Here is a 21,157-nt window from a genome sequence, read left to right as displayed (position 1 = left end):
TAAATGTATAGTAAACAGAGAAGTGCACATGTGATATTTGTACTCAGACAAGTGATGTTGGTTTCCATGGATGCCATTCTGTCAGCAGGCAAATAAAACATGGACTTCACCCAAAACGCCCGTTAAGAATTGATCAGAAATTTCTCGCAGTTTCTGGGCTTCTTATTGCTTTTCCTTACAGTCTTCTGTAAGGAAGTGACTGGGGAATATTCTTACTTTGTGGAATAATCTTTACTCTCCCAGCTATATCCTAGCCATTTACTGTCATAAATACAAAGCCCCCTCAAAGAGTCTGCAGCCTATCCCACAAAGTCTTACCTTGTGGGATAAGCTGCAGAAGCTTCAAAAGGCCCCGAGTTCAGCAGTTATGATGATGGTTGTAAGTTTAGTGCTCCTGGGAGGATGGTTGGCAAGCAAATTCCTCATGCGGATTGGATTTATTCAAGGTTAGATATTAGTATGATGCAAAATCATGTTGGCCCACAGGTATCAGTTTGTTGGTTGTTCTGTGGATCCACGTGGGAAAGCCCAGTGGTGGATTTGAGCTGTGATGACAAGAGGAGGAAACACTTTGGTTCAATAAGGTCTATCTATTGCTATGGAGTACAGTTGTTTTCCTTACGGTGATCCCTGCTGACGATGGATCTAAGGAAGCTCAAGATGGAAAGGCAGCTGAAGAAAGCTGTGACCCTGCCTTTGGTATTTTCATTTGGCAGGCTGGGTTGTTGTGAAATGGTAAGGGGTATGAAGCTGGATAGGTTGATGATTCTAACCAACCCTTTGATGAGATGGTAGGCTAGTCAGAATGTAATCATGGGTTGTAAGAGCATTCAGCAAATTGTAACTCAATCTTTGGATTATGGTCTATGGATTTAATTTTGTTGGATTCCACCCCATGCAGGAATTATAAGCAAAGAGATAGCAGGCCATGCTTCTAAGGATACTTTGTGATGTATTATTTTTGACTTCCCTTGAAAGGCAAATGTTGGGTTAAGTACTTAAGATGGAATGGCAAACAATGGTATTCACAGATGAAAGCAATTCACCTTCTACATTTGGACTTTCAGATAGCAGAGATGGATAAAACAAGTTTGCCTGTTTAGAGTTTTGACAAGGCATGCTGTCCTTCTGAGTAATTTGTTTAACACTCAGAGGACTAATTCTAGCTTCTGTGAAGTATGTGGGTGGAGGAGATGGATGACTGTGTTTTATGGAATTCTCTGAGGTATAAGGATAAGAAGAAATTCCTCTTACATAAGCTGAATGAGTTAGGTGTTATGACTTTATCTGTTGCTTTTTTCTAGATGAAACACTTTAGGGTTCGGAGTTGTCAATTTTATAAAGATGTCTACTGGTTACCAAAATCTATTATCTGGTGTAGCTGAAAGTGATACTGTTATTACCACTAGGTAACATTAAAATGGCCCCTTTTCCTTGGCCTAGATTCAGCATTAAAGGTGCGGAGAAGTACGAGCAACCTTTTAACAATATTTTTGGAAAGGCTTGCTGTGCACTGGTTTGAGAGTAAAAGCTGGACTGTTTAAAAACTTATGATTGCAGACCCATTTAAAATGAGTATTTTGAGAGAAACTATTTTGGGATGAAATACATATTTGGGGGCAAAATATGTTCTAACATACATGTTTAACTTTGAAGTGTCATGCAGATTAAAAGTAAACAATTTGTAAATTAATGCAGATGTGGAGGGCTACACTTTGGAATGCAAAAATACCACAGGCCAAAAGATGAACTCATTCCACACTGAAAATATTCACCTGCCCTCAAAATGACAATGACCCATCAGTTCCAGGACCTTTAGTTTCCGTTTTCTTAATTCTGTGGATTCACCTTTTACAGTATTGTGTGACACTGAGCTTGGTTAAAAGATAAACCATATATCCATATATGCCATATGTCCATATATGCCCGCCCGCCCCTTGAGATCTGCGGGAGAGGCCCTTCTCCGGGAACCCTCCGTGAAGGAAATTAGGAAGGTAAGCACTCGTAGGAGGGCTTTCTCTGCGGTGGCGCCCAATCTATGGCATGCGCTCCCCAGAGAGGTCCGCCTGGCACCATCGTTATTTGTTTTTCGGCGCCAGGCGAAGACCTTTTTATTCAAATGTTATTTTAATTGTTAATATTATTTATTCATTTTATTCTTTGGCCAGGGCGACTTAATTTATATTGTTAATTTATATTGTTAATTTATGTTATTCTATTTTGAAGTTTATTTATGGTTGCGAGCCGCCCCAAGGCTTCGGCGAATGGGGTGACATAGAAGTCTCCTAAATAATAAATAAATAAATAAATAAATAAGAGTTTGGGTATCCCCTAAAGATCAAGGGTCTCCCTGTTGTGTGAGCCCTGGAAAATCTCACTCTGTGCTGCCAAGATATTTCAGAGCAAAGGGTAATCAGACTCCCAGATCTTTGGTGTGGGTCACAGCTTGTGCAGTGCCCTCCCAAAGAAAAACAGCTGAAATTGCCTGTTTGCTGCCACACATCATGCTAGATTTAATCCTTTTGGAGCTTTGCAGTGGCTATAGATGCCTTTTTATTTTCAAATAAATAATGGGATCCACATTTTGCCCAACCCAGCTTTAGAGGCTTTTGGAAATAATTTAGAAAGGTCTAAAAAAAACAGCTGGAAATCTCACGCTATTCCATTCCTATGTTGCATCACTTATTTAACACGGCTCTCTGGATTTGGACCCAAATTTGTACTTCAGCTCTCTGTTCATTTCCACCTAGGTTTTAAGTAAGTTGCACTGCTAATTCATCCTTGAGGTAATGGTCCTCCTATCATCTCTTCTTACAGCAACACAGCTGGTAAGCACCATTCCAAATGGAGCCCAGTGAAAAACAAGACATTGGCATGCTCGGGGAACCCCAAGTTTATGGCAGTACATGATATCTTCTTAAAAATATGCATGTATACACCCCAAGAACCAGGCCAGTGTGAAGTACCCTCAATAGCAGTGGAGTGTAGAGTGACATGCTCCTACTTGCTGGGAATGTCTAGCCAGAACCTCAAACAGGGGCACTCTTTTGAAGCAGTACCGTCTATTGCAATTGCTCTTATAATATGCAAACACAGAAGTGGCAGGGTCATATTCTACACACCACCTGACCAGCTCACATGAAAACTTGCTCACAGCTATCTACATGAGCTTCACGAAGTCTACAAGAGTATTGCCATAATCTCGCCCGTTCCGCCCACACATAGTATCCATAGGGAAAATTATACCAATTATACCATTTTCTATGAATGCCACAACATGAGGCGATACTGGCACATTCTAGGATTCTCAGTATATATTATTTATATATATTTAAAACATTTGTATGCCACAGCAGTATCAAAAATGAGCAGGCACTCAGGTTTCTCCTCCTGCCATATATGCTGCTGTGTGCAGCATACAGTCACATCATTCCTTTGATTCTCAGAAAAAGGTGTCCCAAGTCAGAGTTTCCAGGCTTCCCCAACTATCTGTCTGTCTGTCTGTCTATCATCACATTTGCATGCTGCCCCATAGCCTGAGAGCATTGTGGGTGGCTTATGAAGAAGATAAAAGCAATCCGCATAAATTAATAAAACCATAAAGTGGAATAAAACTATAAAATTCAGCATACAATATAAAATCCAATTAGTATAATATACAAGGCAGGAGCACATGATATACAGAGCAATCAGCACTTATATCAAATAATAATAAAATCAAAGCAGCTACTAAAAACAAATGTTAAATCAAAACATTTTTACCTGGTGGTGGAAGTTCAGTAACAAGGGTGCCAAACACACCCCCTTGGAAAGACTATTCCACAAGCAAGGTGTGATAGTGCAAAAGGCCCTTCTCCTCACCATTTCCCTACCATACTGTCATTTCCACACACTTAGTGATATCACTAAGAAAGCAAGTAAAAACCTAGAGGAAGAAGGAGAATGGCAGCAAAAGTGTTTAATTTGATGTTTAAAAAAACTGGGAGTGGACTGTCTAGAACATATTAAAAACATAGAAGTACGGTCAGGTGGGGCAACAGGGAGAACCCAACTCAAAATCTAAGCAGACAGGAAGAGGCAGCTGAGGTCACTAGGGAAGAAATGAGTAATGAAGGGGATTTTGCTCACTCCAGGTTGCATGGCAAGAATCAGAGGATGTGGGGCAGGCAGAAAAGGATTGGACCAGCTGGGGTTTGTGATCATCTATTGGAGAAAACATGGTAAATTACCACCATTTGTTGCAACCCCCTACCCTTGCTTGTCATGACATGGAAACCTGCCCAATGTGTGGCAGGGAAAAACTTATCTCTAATCAGCATGAATCTCTTCCTCAGCAGTAGGCAGTCTGGTTGTGAAACTGCTGAGGAAGAGATTCATGCCTGTTTACTCCTGAAGATCTGTGGCTTGTTGCTTCTTTGGCTCTATGGACAGAACACAAGAGCCTGGAGGGGCAGCAGACATTGGTGGGGAACAAGCTGCCCATTGGATCCTGCCCTTTGAAAATGAAATTATTTTATTAGTCTACTCAGATTATGTACATGCAGTTTTAACTTACTGATTTACCTTGTAAACATGGTGGCTAATGAACAATAAAGCACCCATATCAAGAAAAACAATCAAAGAATCATGCCAGTTGTTTTTCTCATGTCCATTATTTTACTACAACTGTTTTAGTTGTTTATATTGTTTTAAATATTATACATATATTGCATGTTAGAGATTTTATATTATGTTTTATTAACAGAGAGCTTCAGCTGTTGGATAGTATGAAAAATCAGTAATATAAAATTCATTTACATCCAGTAGTCAACCAATTAAACCATAGTTCATAGTTCATCATTGTCTTTCTTTTAACCAAAATTAAACCAAGTATATTTCTATGCAACTAGAAGGTCAATAGTAGTGTCTCTGAAATACTGGAAAAACATAGCTCATAATTTATATACAAAATGCCGTGAGTCAAGAAAAAAAGGCCATCTTCAATGCTTTTTCTCCTTTCCTATTATCATAGCACAATGCTACAAAAATTAGTCTGTCCTTTATTCACAGCTCAACCATGCATGGCCTTTTCAGCTCAACCAATTAAAGTTTGTTGGTTCACTAATTAGAATTGTCCTCCACTAATTAATAAATGAAATTATTAACCTACCAGATAAACCAATGAAAATGACAGCCCTATTATACAATAGAAAATAATAATAAAAAGACCAGTTCTGCCAAGTTTCTTCTCAGCACTTCTAAAACTGTAGTCTTTATAAACACACATCTGGCAGCCAGTCTGACTGAATTAAATGAGACTTACTTCTGAGTGGTCATGCATTGGATGGCACAATTAAGCTGGTAAAAAGTGCAATAGCATATCTGTTGCTAGAGAGCTGGAGCAGTGGAGGCTGAACACTAGATGCAACCATCATGGTGATATGTTGTTTCCATGCCAAGACTGGTGCAATTGTGATCCTGGGTCTAGACAATGAGAGAAGCTGCGGTGGAATGTAGAAACCTTAGATCAAAGCGCTGCTTCTCTCCATGGTTGCAGATCCTACCATGCAGGAACTCCAGAACTGGGCCCAGACAGCACAACAGACCCACACCATGCCTTCTCATGTTGTGCAAACTCATCCATTGTGGGGCTTATTTGCACAATGCGTTATCATGCCCAGTGTGGTTCACATGTCATGATAAGCAAGCCTCTCAGAAGCTTATTCCATTGCTAAACCAGATTATCAACTTGACAGATGATCAACTTCTCCAAGGCTTGTCATGGTTTGTTTCTCACTTACTCCTCGTGCCAACTCTTTGCACCTTTCCCAAGGGCTATGTGGCACACCTCCTCTAAACTTCTGCTGTGGTGCCTCTCCTTTCTTGCCTTGCAAACCACCTCTGTTGACTCACTTATGCCATCTCTTCAGAGTGGAATGCAGGGTCTTACCTTTTTAGGATGAGCTAGCTAATGCTTTCATTTATCTTATCACAGCTATGCACATATGTGTGTGACTGCCTTTTATGTGCTGTATTAATACAAACCTGCCTTTAAAAAAGTGAGGGGGCAACAGCGTGGTCAATGTTCTAGAAAGGATATTCTCCCCGCATAATGTTTCAGCTGAATACTGCACTCCTGCCTCTGAATCAAAACATCAAGGATTTTTCTTATGTAGTACAAGTTGACATTGAACTGATTGCAGGAGAAAGCTAAATATATGCAAACATCTCTCTATATTAAGCTTCCATAGTTGCTTTCAGTAATTCAGGGCTAAAAGTTATCTGTATCATACATTTAAAACAATTTTTTTGAAAAAGCTAGTTACTTGAAGAATTGGTTTATAAAGAAAAAAACTGAATGCTGGACTCTCTTTCAATTAGGTATATCTTAGCCGTGCATCATTGCAATTGTAGGCTTTCAGATGGAAAAGTGAACACAGCAGCACCAGGATACTGACATTCTTGTTCTTCAACAAAAAATATGGCTTACTGGAAAACACTGGGTAGGACTTTTTCTGTCAAAACAGTCATAAGATTTCTGCATTTAAACATTACTTGATTGCTTTGAAAAAAAAAATAAGACACACAATTGAAAGATGACTGCAAAACTATGCCAGGGAGGAGAGGTGAGTGTTATGTTTTATTATGATATTACATTTTTATACCACCCATAGTTAAAGCACTCTGGGCGGTTCACAACATTTAAATCACCTATCAAGCAGGTCCAACCCTGTTTGACTTCCAAGATTAGGCAGGATCAGGCACTTCAGGCTGCTCTGTATATGGAGTAGGCTGCTTAGGTTTAAGGACATAGCTCCACCCAGGCCTGGGTTTTGCAGCAAAGATACAAAACCAAAAGCTCCAGGGCTTACTCTGGCAAGAAAACCTTGCCTTGGATTAAAACCAGTGAGAATTTTTTCAAATCAGTCCCAGTGGTGCTCCTTCACCACCACCTTGAAATTAAAGAAATATAGCAATCAGGTGAGCCCAAAAGCATTGTTATTTACATTGGTTGTTAGGTTTTTCAGTCCTACCTGTGGGTCAGAAAGTCGAGATAGGTCAGGGTACAAGTAGAATTTTATCCCTTCAGAGGCTCCAGGTAATGTTACTCCTCGAATCAGCAGAATCAAGAGCATGATGTAAGGGAATGTAGCAGTTACATATACAACCTATGGAGAAAAATAGGGAGAAGAGAAAGTTTGCTACGAAACAATGTGCTTAGCCTCAATTCGTGCACAGAGTAGAATGCTTTCAATGGCCAGTGTTCCTGGTGGTCGCTGGCTGCCTTCAGGACCTGCTGCTTTAGATTCAGTGGGCAGTGGTAACACAAGCCACTGGCAGGTGCAGCAGGAACCAACACGCTCCCTGTCCAGGTCCTGTTACAGTGCAGCTGCTAAGACGACAACCAGACTTCATGCTCCACTATCCACTTTGGATGAGGAGTACTGTAGATATGCAATCAACAGATAAAGGCAGACTGAAAAGGGATATTGGCAGCTGACTGGAAATGATCTATGAGAGAGTATTCCAACTTTTCATCCCCCGAGGGCAACATGAGGACTTGGACATGGAACCCGGGGGACACACAATGAATTACATTTCCATATCATAAATAAAAAGTGTTAGAATCATATTTATTTTATTTAATACAAACAATTTATATATTTAATTCACCATTAATTAACCATTAATTAACCATATCTCATGCCAATAATAGGTACAAACTGAAAGCTTTGTGGATCTCTGCAACCTGGTATCTGCTGCAGGGATCAGGGCTGCTGTTTAATTTTAAGATGATTTTAGGACGAATTGAATGAAAAAGAATGCACAGTCGAAAGGTACATCCAAGGGTTCTGCATTACCTCTACCTCCGAACTTGAATGTTCACTAGTGACTTTAACCACAAAGTATCTAGCAAACAGGACAGAGTGGGCTGCTACATATTTGTGCTGAAGCCATCTCATAAAGAACCGCCAGTCAAGCATAAGAACAATCCCATAAAGTGCAAGTGCAAATGTGGTCAAATGAGCAGTAATTCTATAAATACAGGATGCATCCAACCCTGCCATTCTGCCACTGCCGGCTCCTCTTGGGGCATCCTGCTAGCACAGGATGAGAAGCTAGTACTCTCAAAAGGAATGCTCATTTATGGTATAGGACAGGTCAGCAGAGCTCCCTTTGGTGAGCCTGGCTGAATGGCACCATTCCAGAAATGGGTGTTTTCCCTCTTTTCTTATTAGCTGGGAATTTATAGGTTTCCATTGCTCTAGCAGTGGATGCTGCAAATTTCTAGGCAGTAATGGATAGTGCCTGCTGAATTTCAATCACCATGAATTAGAAATAGAATACATAATACTGTTCACTGACTATTTTGTTTTGGATGCAACGTAGTGTAGAATTGCGTAGGCTTCAGCAGAAAAGCTTTATTCCTGCCCATCTTCTGGCAGTTCTTCCAGGCATTGCCTCCCAGAAGTCACAGTAAAAGCTGCTGAACCCTCTAACCTAGCTTTTTGCATGGGAATATAGCTTGGGAAAAGGGATCAGTGACCCTGCTATGCACGTATGGAAGTGCTTTCCACTCACACATGTGAGTGGAAGATGCCTCCAACCCTTTTTATCTTTTTGTATGAGTACACAGGAGGCAGTCCACATTGCAGGGTATTTCTGTCAATATTGGAAGGCTTTGACTTGCACTGTTTACAACTCATCCAACTTAAGTCATAAGTACTAAACCCTGAAATTCACCTAGTGCTTGCAGAACCACAGTATGTATTCCTTTATTTGATTTGTCCCTTACCTTTTCACCAAAATTGGCACTCAAGGAACTGTCCCATTCCCATCTGTAAAGACAACTTCTGCCCTTTGGTTCTTACTTTTTGACCTGGATACTCAGCTAAGTCATATTACTTTTATGTGGAACTGTTGCTGTTACTATGATTGCTTGCATCTCAATAAGCCTGGGAGTTCTTTTTTTCAATATGTCAAACTTCTCTGAATAAAATTAGAACAAAACAGCTTCTAATTACACTGATCTTGTTTTAATTACATCTAATTGCTTAGTGTATTAATTTGCATGTCAATGCTCAAAATAGTTCCTCCATATCACTGTATGTCCCAGCAATGTCAGTATCTGTATTGAGGAAACAAAACAAATACACGGCTTGTCTCTGCTCGCATACCTGAAATATTACCGTTTGCATTACAGGAAGTTTAAGAGACCATAAAGAAGTAAGATCAGGAGAAACAGTACAGTATCTCTTTAGTCAATTTGGGGAGAACAGGTAACATTTAGCATTGTGAATTTAACCTGAAAAGCTAAAAATAGATATATTGGGCTGCCACTCCAATACAACATGTCAGCTCAATGTTCACATCTTACATCATTGCAACTTTAAATTCAAGAGAATCAAGAAAACAGAGCTGTCCCTACTGAACTAAACTCCTTTGCTTTGTTTATACTGTGCCTATGACATGTTCTTTAGCATTCAAGCAATCTTTTTCTAAAACTGGTCATCTGCTGCGTGATTTTTTGCATTTTAGAATTACGCTATGTTCTAGAAGTTAGGGTGAGGAAAGCTTGCTATATGTGCTTCTGCAATATTATTTTTTGTTTCCTGTATTTGGAAAAGGAAGTTAGACAACAAACCTCAAAGTGGAGAAAGAAACCTCGACTATGACATTGTGGGAACCTATTGGTTAATGGTCAGTAACACCCAGTAACCTTACCAAAGCATTTGTATCTGGAGATGGAAGATGGACATACACGGCTCAGGCAGACTCCCATTCCATCACGCAACGGTTACAGTTTGTGTACAAAGATTGTGTACTGCATTATTCTGACCATCCTTCACTGTTTTCATCTTTCTGAATGCAGCCCTGTGGCAGAGCCCATTCTTTGCATGCAAAAGTTCCCAGGTTTGATTCCTGCATCACTAGTTAGGGCAGGAAAGAACCCTGCCTTAAATCCCTGGGATCTGTTGCCATTCAGTGCCAACAACAGTCTCTTTTTTGTGTCAACAATATCTCAATAAATAATTGTCTAATAGAAGTAGTGGCCCCTGTACAAGTCAGTATGCTATCTCATTTCCAAATCATCTGTTACTTGGAAGACAGTTCAATTCTATACTCTTCCAGTTGAGATTAAGATTGTAAGGTTGGATAAATTAATGGACTTGATCCATTGTAGAAATTGACAAATCAGAACTGATGGTTATTCAGAAATGGTTTCCCCTTTGTACCTTATCATACTGTTTTATCAGAATACAAATCTTAACAAAAATCAGACTCAATTTTCAATACAGCTTTAGCTTAGTACAAAATTCTACCTTATGGAAAAAGGTCAGACTAGCCAAATGGCTAATTCCATTGTTTTCCTTTCAGCCTGTGCTGCCCCACCTAACTTTTTGAGTTTGTTTATCAACAAAGAACCATTTTCTAAATTGCATTTTGAACCAGACTGCATAATATGTAGATATATTCCCAAGTCTTGATGACTGATAAGTGATTGCAAATAGTTCTTTTTTAAGCATAAAAACAAATGTCAAATTGTCACGAATTATGACACTAGGGGCTGCTGAAAGACAAATTATATATGAACACTGAATAAAGTAGTTCGAGTCTAACAGAACAACTCCAAGAACAATGAGCAAGAAAGTCTATCAGAACAAGAATTTTTTTATTAGCAGATATCAAAACTGCAAAAAAATATTTATTCACTTACTACCCTCAAAATTTGCACTTTAGAAGGCCAGATACTGAAGATGAAACTCAAATGAGTTTCACCTAATTCATTCACCTAATGAGAAGGAACAACTGATTGGAGAAGACCCTAATGCTGGGAACAATTGACGGCAAAAGAAGGGGACGGCAGAGGTTGAGGTGGCTAGATGGAGTCACTGAAGCAGTTGGTGTGAGCTTAAGTGGACTCTGGGGGATGGTGGAGGACAGGAAGGCCTGGAGAAATGTTATCTATGGGGTTGTGATGGGTTGGGCATGACGTTGTGACTAAACAAAAAGAAAAAAAACCACACTTAAAATTACAAAAATTATTTATTCACTTATTACCCAACTATTATTTGTAATGCCACCAACTTGCTCATCCCTAAGCTGATTGGCACATGTGGAAGAATGAGTGTTATGCACAAACACAGACACACAGATAGTTTTTCAGACAGATAAAGGGGCACCTTCTTAGATCATGGAGAAACTAAGAAACTGGTGAAACCCGTGCTGTTTTTCAGAAGAGACTCTTTGACTTCTTACCCTACTTAAATGGCAATGGAAATTCAGAGGAGGCTTGTAACATGCTTGCCAAAGGGCCAGGAAAATTTGCCTTTGCACCCTGCAAGTTGATTTGCAGGTGTTTCTTCATACGGCATGCAGATATCCCAGAATATAACTACCAACAACTAAATTAAGACAGTCAAGAATCAACAGCATAGAGATATATCTCCATAAAGTCACAGCAAGCAAGCAAGCAAACTGCGGTTATGGCCATCCAAGATATTTTTCAGGGAACGGTAACAAAGCTGCACAGTGGGGATTGCAGTTCATGTGCACAGAAGACACCTGGATATTTTATGGTGCCATTTTCCTAGACAAATTATGATCATACTGTGGTTACAGTGTCAAAATTAAGGTTGTAAACTTCTTGGTACACTGGCCTGCCTTTTGCTTATGTTACTTTGTAAAGAGCCATGTGCACAGATGCTATGGATCTAGTTTTTGCCCCCCAAAGTGCCACACCTTTGAAATCATTCCAATCAGATGCTTACAAAAGTTCCAGCTTGTTGCAAAAAGTCTGGTGCAATTCAGTACTATCTAACAGAACCTGGCAGAAGTTCTGTATGGTCCAGGAAAAGGTTTTACCTATTGCTACTACGAGTTATATTTCTGTAGACCTTGGGTATTCCTCTTATTAGGAGCAAGCCTGGGTAGCAGAAAATGGAGAGAAATTAAGTTTTGGTATGATGATTGGCTTTGTACATTACAGGTAATGGGAAGGATGTTTTTACCCTTTGTGGCTTGTTGTGTCAGTCAAACCCTGTTGTGGTATTTCCCCATGGTGCATTTAGTTTTGAGAAACCACGAGCACAGAGGTCTGTTCTATGGTTTCTCAGTGCCATGGTTGTTTCTTGTATCATTCAAACCAGAAACAGAACTTGTATGGCAATGGGGCCGGACCCACTTGGCAAGAATGGCCCACTGCCACTGCACCACAGACCGTTGCCCTTGGTGCAGCTGTTGCAGACTCCTCATTCCTCCCACCTCCTGCTCTAAAGATCTTCCTTGGGGCAGGAGAGAGTGATCCGCTGGTGGGCACTGGGAGAGAACAGTGCTGCTCAACTGATTCCCCTGCCAGCTCTCCCACTTGAGTGGGGACATCGTGAATCCACTGGGCAGCAGTGTCTGGTTGGGGGCAATGCGCCACAGGACATCTCCCTGTGCTACCCCTATTTCACGAGCAGCAGGGCAAGAACCAGCTGGCTCATGCAGCTGGTTGGGAGACAGGCACTGCCGTGGGCTCCCATGCCATGTCTTTGCAAGCTCCAGAGTGAAGTGCTATGGGAGTGTGATTAACGGGTAAATTATTCTCAGTGGAAACACAGCATCCATTTCAATTCTAACTTGTATGTGTCATTCTAAATATTTTACTTTTACTTGCGGTTTAATAATTAAGGATGAATATGTAATGATATAGTTTATACTTTAGTGACATAACAGTCTAAAGGTTAGCGTTTAAAGAGCTCCTGTAAAGTCACATGACCTGGGTAGTTCCAAAGGCCTGTAAGGTCATTGTACGAGATGTTCTTAGCAGTTCCAAAGTTATATTTTAAATTACTCCTGTTTCCTCTAGCCTGTTTCTGGGCACACAAACATTACAGGTAGTTGATGCTGGGGGCAAATTTCAGGCGACAATGCATCCTGTAAGGAAAGGAAGCAATGCACTGACATTGAGCTACAACTGAATTTGTATTTGAGTTTTGTCTCTTAGGCAGACTATTTCCCTGTTTTTAGCCTATTTGAAGGGTATTTGTTTCCGAAGGGTATTTGTTTCCCTAATAGGCTCAATTGAGCTTGAATCTTTTAACAATTTGACCCATGAATTCTTCAGCAGACCAGATTTTCCTGAGTTGCATGGATCCTGTAGACTTGCAGACCATTTGTTATTTTCATGAAGAATATTTTATTTATTTTATGAACATATTTTATCTTATGAAAATTTGGTCACATTAGACAATATACACTAACCAAAGACTGTTCCCTTAGACTAAATAGTGAAGATACACATTTTGTGGGAATATGCATATTTTTGGAAGGATCTGAACATTTTCAGAAATGCGTATTCACACAGAGGTACAAATCGTGCTAGAGCCACCCTTGCTAGGCCAGAAAGATGTGGCCCTACAGCCAGATGGGTGGCCACACATGGAAGCAGAACAGGGAGTTGGACTCAGTTGGCCTTATATGCCCCTTCCAACTATTCTGTTCTGTTCTAATCTATTCTATATACACTTGTGCAAAATCCAGTTCTGTCAATGAGCAGACAGCACAACAAAAGGCACAACAAAGGCAAAATTATGTATATCCCTATCCCTGACTTTTAATTTTTTTTGTTTCCTGAAATCTAACCGTGTTGTTCCATTACACTTTAGCTTTCACCCTAAAACCAAAGCTTGTGCCAAGTTTATTTAAAACATTTATTTATTTAAACATTTCTATGCCGCTCCATTCGCCGAAGCCTCGGGGCAGCTCACAACATAAAATTAAAATATAATACATTCAAAATATAGAACAAATTAACAATATAAAATAAGTCGCCCTGGCCAGATAAAATAAGCAAATAATATTAACAATTAAAATGACGTATAAATAAAAAGGTCTTTGCCTGGCGCCGAAAAACAAATAACAATGGCGCCAGGCGGACCTCTCTGGGGAGTGCATTCCATAGATTGGGCGCCACCGCAGAGAAAGCCCTCCTCCGAGTACCTACCCTCCTAATTTCTTTCACGGAGGGTTCCCGGAGAAGGGCCTGTCCTGCAGATCTCAAGGGGCGGGCGGGCGTATATGGATGTAAGCGCTCCTTCAGGTAACCAGGACCCAAGCCATTTAGGGCTTTATAGGTCATCAGCAATACCTTGAATTGGGCCCGGACTTCAATGGGAAGCCAGTGAAGCTGACGGAGGACTGGAGTCATGTGAACCTAACGCCCAGTCCCTGTCAGCAGCCTGGCAGCTCTATTTTGAACCAATTATCCGACCGGACCATCTTCAAGAGTAGCCCCACGTAGAGCGCGTTACAGAAGTCAAGGCGGGAAGTCACCAGAGCGTGTGTCACTGTCGCCAGGCAGTCGTACTCCAGGTAGGGGCACAACTGATAGATCAGCCGAAGGAAAGCGCTCCTTGCCACTGCTGTCACCTGAGCTTCCAATAAAAGCTCTGGGTCGAGGAGCACTCCCAGGCTGCGGACCTTGTCCCTAAGTGGGAGTGCAACCCCATTCAGGACTAAGTTCAATTCACCCTCTCCGAAGCCCGATCCGCCAACCAACAGGACCTCCGTCTTGTCTGGATTGAGCTTCAGTTTATTGGCCCTCATCCAGCCCATTACCTCGTCCAGGCACCAGTTCAGTACAGCCACTGCCTCACCTGGATTGGTGGAAAACGAGAGGTAGAGCTGGGTATCATCAGTGTACTGATGATTCCGCAGCCCACACCTCCTGATGACCCCTCCCAGCGGTTTCATGTAGATGTTAAACAGCAAAGGGGACAAAATGGACCCCTGTGGTACTCCATGGCATAGCTGCCATGGTGCAGAGCCATAGTCCCCCAGCACCACCTTCTGGAATCGGCCATTGAGATAGGAGCAGAACCACTGCAAAGTAGTGCCTCTGACCCCCAATCCCGCTAGCCTATCCAGAAGGATACCATGGTTGATGATATCGAAAGCCGCTGAGAGGTCCAGGAGAACCAACAGGGACGCACTCCCCCTGTCCTTCTCCCTGCACAGGTCATCATACAGGGCGACCAAGACAGATTCAGTACCGTACCCGGGTCTGAAACCGGACTGAAATGGGTCCAGATAATCAGTTTCATCCAAGAGAGCTTGGAGTTGTCCCGCCACCACCCGCTCTAACACCTTGCCCAGAAACGGGATGTTGGCCACTGGTCTATATTTAGTGGCCATCTCTGGATCCAGTGATGCCTTCTTCAGGACCGGTCGGACTACCGCCTCCTTTAAAGGGGCAGGCACCCGACCCTCCCTCAGAGAAGCGTTAACCACTTCCAAGATCCAGATCCCAATCCCATGCTTGGAATTATTTATTAACCAAGACAGGCAAGGGTCCAATAGGCAAGTGGTGGGACGTACTCGTCCAAGCACCTTGTCCACATCATCAGGCCGCAATAACTGAAATTCATCCAATAATTTTGGACCAGACGGCAGCATTGGTGTCTCCCCAGAAACCTCTGATTCACTAGTGGTATCTAGCTCGTGACGAATCTGTGCAATTTGACACTAGTCAAAGTTGACACTAGTCAACTTGACACTAGTCAACTTGACACTAGCTTGTTTGTAAATGTAAGCTCAACTCTTATAGCCATGCAGTTTAAACCATTTTGAAGTGCAAGGGGAGGGGTGGGACTGGGTACAAGATAGTGTTAGGCCTAATGCCAGTCCTTTCTCCAACACCTACAATGGAGGGTGGGGGGACCTAAATGGCAAGCAACTGAAATTTATTTCAGAGAACAGTACAAAATCCATTCATTATAATAAGATACCAACTGAAACACTTACCAGACTTCAAATAAATAATAGTTTTGGTATAAGATTAAATGAATAATTTTAAATGAGAGAGAAAGAGAGAAGACTCAGGTCAGAATTAGACATGATATGTAATTCACATTTTTAACAGATATGTCTACACTGCTTCTAGAAGGTCAAAGAAAGTTTAGGAGAGAACAAACTGGAATGAAATGACTTGGATTTTAATCCCTCCTTTATACAGTTCAGAATTCCAAAGATTCATGAATGTAACATCAATTTGCAACATTAATTTTACTGTCTTAAAACAAATAGTCAGGTTAGGAATAAATTAGAAAGTCAGATAAATGAAACTATTACATTCCAAAAAGAAAGTATTTGATTGAAATCAGAAGATTTAGCTAATTGGACTGATACGCAGTGCATTTCTCTCTCTCTCTAACATGCACACAGACATTGTTCTTACCTAGGAATGACCTGCAAGCAACTCTATGTTTCTATTTCTTCAGCTTAGCAAACCCTGCTGGATTTTAAAGATAAATTTGTGTTCCTTTTCATGGCTGTTGGGCTTTAATTGCCTGATCTAGCTTCCAAAGTGGAATGCCAATTAAAGGAAATTATCTGCCACAGAGAACTAAGTTGATGGTGCAGGGTGGGGGCACAATTAGAAGTTTTTATGTATTATTGCATTTCAGTGATTACACTTGTTGAAAAATACAGGGTAGTTTGCACAAAGTTTCCAAAGCTAGAAGCTCAACGGTGTCCTTAAATGTTCATTAATGTGTTAAGGGAAGAAGAAGAGAAAGATTGCAGTGTTTTAAAACTTTTGATACAGCAAGCTGGAGAGCCTACAACTCTGCATGCATCTCATGAATGTTCTACTTTCCTCCTCTGAATACAGAGATCAATCTTGGGCTGCATGTTAAAGCCTCACTATGAAGGACTATTCTCTGCTCTTACTTCAAGCTGAAACAAAAGACACTTCAGGAGATATAATCACTGCTGCCTAGTTCCTTTTCCTGGGGCCTCACAATGGCCCTCAGTCCCTTTCTTTTTTCGCACATCTTTCTCTTTTATTTTCTTCTTCTGTCCCTTTACACTTTCTTTATGCCTCATTGAATCCATTAGAGTCTTTATATAGTCTAGTATTGAAAAAATAAATTTTCTGTGTGGAACTACTGACTGAGTCCTAACTGCTGGCAAGCAGAGCTTAACTCCTTCTGATGGGACTACTGCAAAATTAGAAGGCAAAAGGTACACTGGCACTATTTCTTCAATTCATGAGCGTGTGCAGATGTTGTGTTTGCTCAACTTTTCCACTGCCTGGAACTTTTCTTGTCCTTTGCTCTCCTCTAAAGGGGAAAAATAATTAGGGGGAAGTGACTGGCAACCCTGCACTCCCAGCTGAACCAGCAACTGCCATTTTGTGCATCTTATTTTCTGCGTTTCATCTGAGTTTTAGAATACCATTGCCAGTTTGAGGATTTCAGTCAGAGGCCAAATGCACCATTGCCAGGTGTCAGTATCCCACAGAAACTAACAGTATCTTCTGGTTCATGAAATCCCATGAATTAAAATGGGAACACTCCTAATTGACCTTATCAAACATTGGCACCTGGACAGCCCAAGTGGCAGTCCATATATCTTCACAACAGTTGGCAAGAGCTGCAATGAGTATAAAGGGCATAAAATGAAAAGTTTTGCAGATGTTGCCGTGAAGCAGCTGGCTTTTGGCCTGTGCGTTTGCTGCATGTTTGACTATATGTGTGCAAAATGTTTTACTTTCTGAGCCAGGGAAGGATTTGAGCGAAATGATGCTTAAAGTTCAAACATGACAACATGATCAAATTTGTATTCTGAACCACGTAATGGTGAACTCTGTGATAGGGTGAGTACCCATTCAGACATAATGATTCCCAGCTTGTTCAACCAAGGTTCAGCAAGCAGGCTTATTACACTCAAAAGGGGACCTGGACAGGATCCTGCCTAGCACAGTGTCCACTCAATAACACTCATTCATAAGGGAAACAAATTTGAGGAGGTCTGTGATAGGACAATGAATCAAAACAGATAAGGAAAAAATATAGCTTTCTGTTTTCATGAGAATAATTTTAATGGCATATATTTATATTATTTTTACTGATTTGTTGCTGTTACTTTGGAGGCTTCATGAAAAATGTGGGGAAAGGGAGATTACTCCACTATCACTTCCACTGTCGGAGGTAATTCTGTCAGTGGAATTCTACCACTGCATCCAACACATAGTATTTATGAGGTTCACTGGAAAGTAAAGCAAAGGAAATTATATTCACTCTGGAGTAATTTAATGCTTTCAAGTACTGTTCTGAATGCTGGAGTGTGGGGAACAGGATAGAGGGACCTGACATGGAATATTAATTAAAATGAATTTTAAAGTATGTGACTTTGAAATATGTGATTAACTGGAATAACTAAACTGGGCTCTTATTCATTGGTTTGAAGTGTGCTTTTCATGCACTTTTGTGGAAGATCATAGTTGACAGGCCAAACCACACACTACATTATGTTAAATGGTTGTTGCATTCATATAACTGATCTTTTAAACAAAACAAAAGGGAAAAAAACCAAAGAAAATGAAACCAAACCAAGCCAACAACTGCAGGGGCTGATCCAGACTGGGATGGATGAGAGAGTCTAATCTTTTTCCTTCTGCCATGACCTCAACAAAAGTCTCAATCAGCTGCTATTCACATAAAGAAAACTGCTTAAGGTCAGATTTTTGTGAGGACCAACAGCAGGGCAAAATGGGTTTAAACCCTCACCAGTAAAACAAGATGAAACAAACCATGGCTCAAGCAGATTCAATCCCATTACAAAGGTCCAGACTGCTCAGGAGTAAGAAGCATCCTTCTTCCTAAAGAGCGTAACATCCCTCTTCCTTTCCAGCTAGCATGAAGAGACAGGGCTGTCTCTTAGTCTCTCTATACTGAGAGAGAGGGACTTCAGCCTGTAGCTTTGTTTTGTAGCTGGAGCTTAGGCAGAGCTTCCAGCTCTCATCTTAAGCTAATATTCAACCTCTGACACCATGAGCAACATTTCTGTCCAGAATTACATGCAGAAGCACCAACAGGAAACAGTATGGCTCAAAGTAAACAGCTCCAGTACAAGAGTTAGTAGAACCCCATGAGGCTGAAGTACAAATTTGCGCGAAATTAACCTAAACATAGCAAACAGTAATGAGAATCTGAATAGGGAGACAGTAGTCACTCGTGCCCTTTTCCTCTTTTCCCTTGCCACACTAACCTACTACAACCATCTTCTAGTGATGATTTTATGCAGAGTGAAAAAGCGGAAGCTGCTGATGCTTCTCTTCCCACTGGAGCCTTTTCAGGAGCTCTGGTCAGTGGAAGCCCCCTGCCAGAGGTCTGATCAAAACTGATATTACTTAATTCCTATTAAGTACTTGTATAGTGTCAATTTATGATAAGCATACTGTAGAATAAACTCCTAATGAGCTGTATTAATATCAAGGGCAGAATATGGTTATCTCAAATTGCCACCTCCTTTATTAAAATGTAAAATGTAAAGATAAATCACCACAAGCGGAAGAAAAAAATCATGAATGTTTCATGAGAGTATCTTCTAAAATATTAGGTTCCTCTTGTGCTCATTCATAGAATTTTGTACTTAATATGCATTTTCTACTTTAGTCCAACAGGTAAACTGAGAGCCTTTTTCATATTCTATCTGAAAAAGAATTTTATTTGATTGGTGTGGCATAGTATATTCAGCTGAAGCCTTTGAGCCAAACTAATAGGGTAAATGGTTGAAACATTGGTCCAAAAACTATATTTACAAAGTCTGCACATTTTTGTCAACTCTTTCAGATTAGCATTTTTTTCACAAGATCAGTCGATTTATAACACAAGAGAAAAAGAACAACAAGTAGTGTTCTCAAAACCTGGTCACAGAAGAAACCCATCCAAAGACTCGTCTAGCCTCACCCATTCTTCCAATCAGAGCCACCATCAAGTGTTGGACAGCTGTTGAAGACCAAAGGCTTCTTTTCCTACTGGTGGATGTGTTTCTTTCATTTACCATACTTAGAGACTTGTATGACTTTTATCTGTAGTACTGAAGTAAAGCAAATGAAGGAAGCTGAGGAAAAGAGGTTCTTTCTGTCTGCCTCAAATTATGGGTCATTAAACTGCAGGACTTATACTGCGTTACACTTCAGTTCTGGCAGTTGTTTCCAGTGCCAAGTATAGATGGTAAGGAAAAAAAACATAGAAAAGCCACCAAAAAGTGCAAACAACTATCAAGAGTTTGGAGAGCAGGCTTCCAATTAAGCACAACTCAACTGATACAGGACTCTGTATTTCTTTACGGAAGCTTCCCAAATGCTGATGCTGGTAATTAGGACAAAAACTATGGAAGAATCTAGCCACAATACTGCAATTTATCGAAAGAGAAAATGATTTAGGAAGAACTTAAGCACTAGATTAGATCAAGGTTTCCTGCATGGTATCTTCTGTAAAGGGTCTTCTTCTAGTGATCCTTTCATTGCCCAATCAGTGCCATAGTACTTATCAACAATGGAAAAAAAAAAAACCTTCTCACAATGGCGTCCTCATTCTAAAATGCCCACCCTGTAGAAGAAGGGTGGGCTACTTCAGTGGAATTGGGAGCCATTTTCACCCCAGAGCTCCTTGTGGGTTACACTCCATAAGGCAAGGTTGGTGTACTAAAATTTGATTGCAGCTTCTTCTAGCATGACATTTAAAAGTTTAGCACTCTATATCCTCTTAAAAAAAAAGAAAAAGCAGCATTTAAATTTGTATTTTTTGCCCTCACCAAATTAAACAGGCATGTTGCCTACCCCTGCTTCACCCAACCAGCATGCTGCAAACTTTCTGGTGCAAGGCTAAAAAAATTTTGCGCACACAGGAAGTTTAATCTTTGGGTGCTTTTAAAAATTAAGGTTTACTGCTGTACTTTAGGCCATGATTTAATGGACTGTAGATCATGTAACTCTGGAATTATGGATAGGAGGAAGGGTGGTATGTTTCAAATCAGTAAAAATACCAAAGGTGACCTGTTTAAAGCAAAAGGCACCTTGCTGAGAAACACACACCACACAAGAAGAGTTCACCTGCTGAGCAAATCAAGAATAATCAGATAATGCTTAGAAGGAGTAAATTAAGATTAGAAGCTATAGATGGCCGCTAGCAAAAATAATTTATTTTGGTCACATACAAATTAATAATTAATAGTTTTAAAAGACAATGACCAATTCAACATTTGCGTCAGCACTGATCCTAATTCTTGCTACTGTTATTCCTCCACCAGTCTGCAGCCGCACAGTTGAGTTTCAACCCAAGAACGCAGAGAGGATGCTTGGTGAAGTGCTGCCCACCACCTTTATATTCAGCCCTTTTCC

The 21,157-nt window shown here is 40.7% G+C and overlaps 1 protein-coding gene across 1 annotated transcript in view; it reads right to left on the bottom strand.

Moving 5' to 3' along the window:
* SLC6A11 (solute carrier family 6 member 11) overlaps nucleotides 1-21,157 on the bottom strand; it is a 123,261-nt gene that overhangs the window by 49,327 nt on the left and 52,777 nt on the right. Inside the window, exon 7 of the mRNA XM_044451286.1 lies at nucleotides 7,014-7,148. Within this exon, the coding sequence (XP_044307221.1) occupies nucleotides 7,014-7,148 (135 nt within the window). The remainder of the gene's footprint in view (nucleotides 1-7,013; nucleotides 7,149-21,157) is intronic.

The sequence above is a fragment of the Varanus komodoensis genome, unplaced genomic scaffold, assembly GCF_004798865.1.
Source record: "Varanus komodoensis strain SLA01 unplaced genomic scaffold, ASM479886v1 scaffold6_2, whole genome shotgun sequence".
NCBI classification, from domain to species: Eukaryota; Metazoa; Chordata; class Lepidosauria; order Squamata; family Varanidae; genus Varanus; species Varanus komodoensis.
Note: the sequence above shows the minus strand (reverse complement) of the source record. Positions and strands in the feature narration are given on the sequence as shown.